The sequence below is a fragment of the Abramis brama genome, assembly GCF_963993115.1.
Source record: "Abramis brama genome assembly, chromosome: 23".
Lineage (NCBI taxonomy): Eukaryota > Metazoa > Chordata > Actinopteri > Cypriniformes > Leuciscidae > Abramis > Abramis brama.
In genome coordinates, this window is record NC_139985.1 from 29,748,291 (window position 1) to 29,756,855 (window position 8,565).

Consider the following 8,565-nt stretch of genomic DNA (forward strand, 5'->3'; position numbering starts at 1 on the left):
AAAATATTGAGTGTTTATATGAACTCATTGTAGTACTGTTAGATGCACTCATTTAATCACTCTTTTTCTTATTTTAATATATTTATTTTATGCATATATTTATTTTTCACAGTGTTCCTCTAATATCCACATTGAAGCGCTCGCTCTGCTGCCCTAAAGCACACTGTACATCCGTCATCTCAGGAGTCCAGTACAGTTTTAGTTCTTCCATTAAAAGCTAATTATTTCCTAAACGAGTGTCCAGTCGTCCCCCAGCATCCTCTGCTTCAGTGTCCAGTCGTTCCCCAGCATCCTCTGCTTCAGTGTCCAGTCGTCCCCCAGCATCCTCTGCTTCAGTGTCCAGTCGTCCCCCAGCATCCTCTGCTTCAGTGTCCAGTCGTCCCCCAGCATCCTCTGCTTCAGTGTCCAGTCGTCCCCCAGCATCCTCTGCTTCAGTGTCCAGTCGTCCCCCAGCATCCTCTGCTTCAGTGTCCAGTCGTCCCCCAGCATCCTCTGCTTCAGTGTCCAGTCGTCCCCCAGCATCCTCTGCTTCAGTGTCCAGTCGTCCCCCAGCATCCTCTGCTTCAGTGTCCAGTCGTCCCCCAGCATCCTTTGCTTCAGTGTCCAGTCGTCCCCCAGCATCCTCTGCTTCAGACACTCATCAGGATGAAAACCTTCATCCTCGTGTCATCACGTGACCTGTGACGCTCTCCTCTGAATAGCTAGTATTACCTGTACAGTTCCTGTGGCGTCAGAAAGTCTCCATGACCTGAAGGAGACGAAACAAATTGCTCAAACGACTGTAGCGGTTCTGAAGAGATGCGATCTCCGTTTCCTGACAGCTAAGCCTCGTTCACACCGCCGGCGACCGCCGCTGTGTGTCGCTAGTCTCGGTTCTGCGAGTCGCTTCGTAGTGCTGTCGCTCTGATGTGATTGGTAGACCGCACGTCTGGCCAGATCTATACAAAACCCCATCACAAGTGATATACCTATAACCCTAACCCTAACTACATCATTTTAATCTGACCAGGAATTAGGCTCAGAAGAGTTAACAGTAGCAGTGTTGAGTTACCACAGCAGTGTTCAGTGCATTACATCATTTACTAGATTAACGATTGACCAACCAACAAATTAAACTCACTCATACTGTCATAAATTACTAAAACGTCATTCGAATTTGACAAATAATCAATTTTTTATTGTCCCTAATAGTCAACAGACTGCAGGAGAAGCTGTGAAGTGAACTGCAGCAGTGCTAAACCTGCATCATAAAACTACAACACTCGAACTACATGTGTTTAAACCCACTGAGACTGTCAAATCTTTTCCATGCATCATTTTATTATATCATTTATTACATGGCTTGGTTGAATTCTAATGTAGAATGCGGTGTGTTATTTCTTGATATCAGACGGCTGCAAGTATAACACACTGTTGCCATGATAAACAGAGCGTTGCTATGGACACAGGATTCTAACCGTAGAGACGGAACGGACTATTTTCTTTAGCGGAAGCAATACAATCGTTTTTAAATCAATGTTTTGTGTCAAATTATTGATTTATTTGGTAGGTAGCCATGTAATAAGTGGGATAATGTAGAGCGAGGCGGTTGCTATAGCGAATACAACCCCTTCTAGCTCCGCTTCGCTAACCCTAACCCATCCTGATCAGCCTGTCGGGGGTGTATTCACTATAACATCCGCCTCGCTATACATTATCCCTTACCTTTACAGTCGAATCATATAAAGCTGTGAAATCGCCCTCGAACTCTTCTTGCTTGCACTCGAGATGGTGGCATGAGCTCCACTGAAACTCTTCTTTCCTATTGGTTGTCGCTCGTGAAAATCGCTTCTTATTGCATGAAGTTGAAATTCCTGAACTTTTGTCGCGTGTCTCGCGTCGCTTGACACACTCCGTTGGAATGAATGGGATTGTGTATCTTTGTCACTGCGTGTCGCTGGCTGGCTTTACTCTCAAATAAACCAAAACGTTGATCAACTCGTGTATAATCATGGCCACACGTCAAGAACATCAAACCTTGTGGATCTTGTGTGATGACATGTTAAGTCACATGATGCACAAGAACCAATGAGATGTTATAAAGGGGCAGTCACACAGGATCATGACGCAGGGTTTTTGTCACTTTTATGTGAACGATAGTCCAGCTGGAGAGACACGTTTGTTCTGTTTTTAACTTGACACGCTAATGCTAATGCAGCTGGGAAACCCAAAACTCAGGTGTTTGTCTCCAGGCTTCTTCACAGATGTTCTGCACAAACATTCGGCTCAGTTCAGTCTGATTCTTCCTCTGCTGTTTACTATCGCTGGCCATCACTGAACAGACGCATTAACAGCCATTCACTCAGACTGAGGTGTTCACTGCACTCGGAGATCTGTAGAGTTCACGTCGGAGATCTGTAGAGTTCACGTCGGAGATCTGTAGAGTTCACGTCGGAGATCTGTAGAGTTCACGTCGGAGATCTGTAGAGTTCACGTCGGAGATCTGTAGAGTTCACGTCGGAGATCTGTAGAGTTCACGTCGGAGATCTGTAGAGTTCACGTCGGAGATCTGTAGAGTTCACGTCGGAGATCTGTAGAGTTCACGTCGGAGATCTGTAGAGTTCACGTCGGAGATCTGTAGAGTTCACGTCGGAGATCTGTAGAGTTCACGTCGGAGATCTGTAGAGTTCACGTCGGAGATCTGTAGAGTTCACGTCGGAGATCTGTAGAGTTCACGTCGGAGATCTGTAGAGTTCACGTCGGAGATCTGTAGAGTTCACGTCGGAGATCTGTAGAGTTCACGTCGGAGATCTGTAGAGTTCACGTCGGAGATCTGTAGAGTTCACGTCGGAGATCTGTAGAGTTCACGTCGGAGATCTGTAGAGTTCACGTCGGAGATCTGTAGAGTTCACGTCGGAGATCTGTAGAGTTCACGTCGGAGATCTGTAGAGTTCACGTCGGAGATCTGTAGTCTGACTATCATCGTCTTTGAAATGTGAAAAGTTAAAGTTGAGCCTCGATTAAAATCAAGATAAAACTTTCTAGTTCAGCTTAAAGCTAATCAACTAGTTGACTATCCTGTAGTTGAATGTGGGCATGTAAGTTAATTCGTGTGTGTGTCGGGTTAGTGTGTGTGTGATGGGTCGGATTAGTGTGTGTGATGGGTAGGTTTAGGGTCGGGTTAGTGTGTGTGTGTGTGTGTGTGTGTTAGTGTGTGTGTGTGTGTGTGCGTGAGATGGGTAGGTTTAGGGTCGGGTTAGTGTGTGTGTGTGTGTGTGTGCGTGAGATGGGTAGGTTTAGGGTCGGGTTAGTGTGTGTGTGTGTGTGTGTGTGTGTGCGTGAGATGGGTAGGTTTAGGGTCAGGTTAGTGTGTTTGTGTGATGGGTCGGGTTAGTGTGTGATGGGTAGGTTTTGGGTCAGGTTAGTGTGTGTGATGGGTAGGTTTAGGGTCGGGTTAGTGTGTGTGTGCGTGAGATGGGTAGGTTTAGGGTCGGGTTAGTGTGTGTGTGTGTGCGTGAGATGGGTAGGTTTAGGGTCAGGTTAGTGTGTTTGTGTGATGGGTCGGGTTAGTGTGTGATGGGTAGGTTTTGGGTCAGGTTAGTGTGTGTGATGGGTAGGTTTAGGGTCGGGTTAGTGTGTGTGTGTGATGGGTAGGTTTTGGGTCAGGTTAGTGTGTGATGGGTAAGTTTAGGGTCGGGTTAGTGAGTGTGTGTGTGGGTGTGTGATGGGTAGGTTTAGGGTCGGGTTAGTGTGTGTGTGTGATGGGTAGGTTTTGGGTCAGGTTAGTGTGTGATGGGTAAGTTTAGGGTCGGGTTAGTGAGTGTGTGTGTGTGTGTGATGGGTAGGTTTTGGGTCAGGTTAGTGTGTGAGTGTGTGTGTGTGTGTGTGTGTGTGATGGGTAGGTTTTGGGTCAGGTTAGTGTGTGTGTGTGTGTGATAGGTAGATTTAGGGTCGGGTTAGTGTGTGTGTGATGGGTAGGTTTAGGGTCGGGTTAGTGTGTGTGTCTGTGTGTGTGTGATGGGTAGGTTTAGGGTCGGGTTAGTGTGTGTGTGATGGGTCGGGTTAGTGTGTGTGTGTGATGGTTAGGTTCAGGGTCGGGTGTGTGTGTGTGTGTGTGATGGGTAGGTTCAGGGTCGGGTGTGTGTGTGTGATGGGTAGGTTCAGGGTCGGGTGTGTGATGGGTAGGTTTAGGGTCGGGTTAGTGTGTGTGTGTGTGATGGGTCGGGTTAGTGTGTGTGTGTGATGGTTAGGTTCAGGGTCGGGTGTGTGTGTGTGATGGGTAGGTTCAGGGTCGGGTTAGTGTGTGTGTGATGGGTCGGGTTAGTGTGTGTGTGTGATGGTTAGGTTCAGGGTCGGGTGTGTGTGTGTGATGGGTAGGTTCAGGGTCGGGTGTGTGTGTGTGATGGGTAGGTTCAGGGTCGGGTGTGTGATGGGTAGGTTTAGGGTCGGGTTAGTGTGTGTGTGTGATGGGTCGGGTTAGTGTGTGTGTGTGATGGGTCGGGTTAGTGTGTGAGATGGGTAGGTTTTGGGTCAGGAGAGTGTGTGTGTGATTCAGTTGAGCTTGTCTGCCACTCTCACCTCTTTGTTCTTCTGTTCCTCAGATGAAGCTCGTTCCAAAAAGTGTGGGATCTTGGTGCACTGCCTGGCGGGCATCAGCCGCTCGGTCACCGTCACGGTGGCGTATCTCATGCAGAAGCTCAACCTGTCGCTCAACGACGCCTACGACTTCGTCAAGCGCAAGAAGTCCAACATCTCGCCCAACTTCAACTTCATGGGGCAGCTCCTGGACTTTGAGAGGACGCTGGGCCTCAACAGCCCATGTGACAACCGATCGACCAATGACCAGCTGTTCTTCACCACGCCGACCAATCACAACCTGTTCCAGCTGGACCCGCTGGAGTCCACATGAGCCGGCGGGGACAGTGGGTCGGTGGGGGAGCCACTCGACGGATGAATCTGCCACTCGACGAGTGTTTCTGCCACTCGACGGATGATTATCTCCGGTGTCGGGGAGTTTAGAGCCGAGGTTCGGCACACGGGCCCTCGGAGGCCCTCAGCTCCGGTGGATCTCAGTGCAGCTTTTCTTGCCTTTATGGAACAGACTGTTCTTTTATTGTCCCGGTTTGAAACCCGAGCAGAACCTCAGCGCTTCACTCACACAGAATGAAGTGCAAGTGCTCGGCCCTCTGGTCTCAAGGCTGTCGCCGTAACCGACTGGGATTTGTGTTCTCCGACCGAGGGGAATGTATTGGTGATGTTTCTCCAAGCTCAGACCGAAGGGGCATCAGAGGTGCACAATACATTCAGTTTCTATATCTTTGTATATTTCCTCGCAGACGTTGTTCAAAGTTGTGACAGAACCAACACAAACAGACATTGTGAGTCGACATCCCCCTCTTTATTTTCTCTCGCTCTATGTTTGCAATGACCTAATGCGTTTTGCACAGTGGTGAAGCCTTTCACTTCTTGGCACTTAAAAGCGGTACTCCAACACACACACACACACACACACACACACACACACATTGAGCGTTCCTGCCAGTCCTAGGCTGCGACGAGGACGACACACACTTAAAGCTCATTGTTCATTAACCCGCACACCACAGATTGGCGTTTGTGTGTGAGACGCGAGTCTACGAGGCTCTTCACCGTCTGGCCTTGGTGATTCTCATTACAGTATGACTTTATTGTATTAATTTGTGAAGTATGTATTCACTCGATGTATTTGGGCATGCGATCCTCTCGAGGTGCCGAATGTTGAGGCCTGTGTTTCGAGCGAGTCTTGAACGGTGTGTAGCGAAGGCGTTTCTGAGCGCAGGAACGAGCGGACGAACACGAGTGCTCGAGTTAACAGGGTTGCTTTAAGCTGGCCTTATATAACCTTTTTAATTCTTTCCTACTCTGACTGTTCAATACTCTTTGTATCTCACTTTAGAAATTGTTGTATTAAAAAGTTCATTTTTAAAGAAACCAATATGTAGTAGTAATAATAGACGACTAAAGGTCTTTCACGGGTCGGTCGAGGTTATGTTTGTTACTCTGCAATATACTCAACAACCGCAGTATTTTCTAGAAGAAATGGCCTGGGGTTTTTGACTCTTCTACTTTTGATACTAGCGCTCCACAGAGAATAGCTTCGTTAGCTTGAAACGAGCAGCGTTTGGCCCGGGGTTTCACAGGAAGTGACATCACACACTGGCCACTGGGTGCGCGTTTCATCCGATTCGATTTACCCCATAATATACATGTGCTATTTACTGACTCCTGTGGCCTTCTCATATATCTCAATATATATATATATATATATATATATATATAATATATTAGTATTAATCGTGTGCAGATATGCAACAGTCGCCCCGTTAATATATCATGGACGACTCTTTCTCATGCTTGAAACTCTTCTGAAACCCAGTCTCAATAACGGCTCCGGTGCCTCGGGTCTGAAACCTGCTTCTCTATCTCCGTGTAAATCTTGATTTCAAGCTGCTTCTGTGGAGGAATGTTTGCATTGAGAGGAACGGCTCGTGTGTATTGCCAGAACAGCGGAGCGAGGCTTCCCGTGAACATGTACCGTCGCTACTCAACGGTTCTGTCGAGTGGAAGAGAACGACAGATGAGCGAATAAGGAAATGTGTATCTTACCTCACCGAGGAATTTTTCAGGGATTTTTATTTGACAATGCGTCGGCACCGTGTCACAGCTTCAGATGTCAGAGAGCTGTTTTATATGTGCTGTAAACATTTTTTTAAAAGATACAATCTATATATGTGTATAAGACTGGGCTTGGTAACCGGGCAGTTAAATTTTCTGGTTTATGAAGGATATAAAATTGTCCGTATGTATTGTATAGTATATGAAAACCAATACAAGACTTGTTTGTACTGCAAATAAATATTGAATTATTTTTTGGTTATTCAGGCTGGTTTGGTGTATTCATTCGATCCTTCCCATAAAACCCTTATAAAACAGTGAGTAGAGGAGAGCGGGCCACAAGCTGTGTGTAAACCTACTTAGGGTTCAGAGTGTTTATTATTTTCATCAGTTATGTGGTTTTGTTTCATTAATACAGTGTTTACGTTTTCCTTGATTTGCCCTGAAAGAATGAAATGTGACAACATGCCCCATAGGTGGAGAACATTATAACATGACCATATGACAGATTAAAATGTTATCTGATCCAACCAAAAAATATACAAGACAAATTAAATATTTTCTCGGTAAAAGACAATTATGAACTTTTCATATAATATTAATAATGAAAAATAAACTAATTTGAGTTTTGACAACAAACACACACTGGAAAACACAGCTGTACAGCGTAGTTCAAAACAATAATTAATAATTTTTGAACATTGACTCTCTTAATTGACCTTTTTCTCATATTTTCTTAATAGAATTTATTAAAATATAGAATAGAATATACATAGTGTGACAACATGCCCCGCCTGCACTAAACTGGGGTTTAGACCCGGCGAGTGTCTTCTGCTGTTAGATCAGCATTAACACACGCTAGCTCAACTGTTATAACAGATATAAGATCACAATATCAGATTTGTCTCATTTTAAATAAACAAAAAACAGAGATGATAAATGAACTTCAGTAAGAAAATTCCTTTTTCCATGGTTAAATAAATGTTCAGTGAAATCTTCCAAAGATTTCAGAATTTTGGCCATTATGTTTTTGTGTATCTCCTGTAGATGTTGGTTATGTTTTTGTGTATATAGTGTTGATCTCCTGTAGATGTTGGTCTGGTTCTTCACTTCCTCCTCTCAGACCTGAGGTTCACGATGACACCACATCCGGTTACTGGAACGACCACCGCTCGCTTCCTCTTCATAACCCGGGTCGAGTCATGTTTATTCATACAGCGCTATATGCCATACAGATGTGGCTCTGCTTAACAAACAGGAGAAACATCATCAGTGTTGCCAAATTCTTCAACAGGATTTCAGTTTTAATTACAACTACAGTAAAGAGAAGCTCTGCAGAACACGATTTACTCAGTGACCTCATTCGACAGCATCAAGTACAGCTAAATCGATATTGATGACGTCACTGATGTCAGGCCACAGCACACGTCCTGTTTTTTTTTTGTGAGTGCACAATTTGACTTTTTTTTAAAGGTTAGAGGTCACATGTCTGGCAGGTGTTGCGTGTGGTTCAATAAAGCCATCAAAAATGATTTCATTTAAACCCTTTTTATTAAATTGGACTCTAATGTTGTATATTTTAGCAACATTGGTACTATCAGTGCGATATATTAAAGAAAACAACGATGGAGTTTTATGATAAATCAGGTTAAATCGTTCCTCCTCAGAGTCAGTATTAAATATGCCTGGATATAATGTTTTTGGAGAAGATCGGGATCAGGGAACGGTGGTGTGGGGGGGGGGGGTTACTGTACATCAAAAACACTTTAAAATTCAATAAACTGAATGTCCAAGTGAAGCTGGTTTTGAGTGTGTTGGTGTGAATATCTCACTTTCTGCTGAAATGTCATTTATTTTAATGTGTATGTATCGTTTTCAGCAAAGTTGGATTTTTATGACCATTTGAAACAACTTCTTAACCATTGTGATCTG

The 8,565-nt window shown here is 44.9% G+C and overlaps 1 protein-coding gene across 1 annotated transcript in view; it reads left to right on the forward strand.

Moving 5' to 3' along the window:
* Positions 1–6,895, forward strand: part of dusp7 (dual specificity phosphatase 7) — a 14,505-nt gene extending 7,610 nt beyond the window's left edge. The window contains exon 3 of the mRNA XM_084100468.1: positions 4,581–6,895. Within this exon, the coding sequence (XP_083956594.1) occupies positions 4,581–4,888 (308 nt within the window). The 3' untranslated portion in view covers positions 4,889–6,895. The remainder of the gene's footprint in view (positions 1–4,580) is intronic.
* Positions 6,896–8,565: the final 1,670 nt, after the last annotated feature.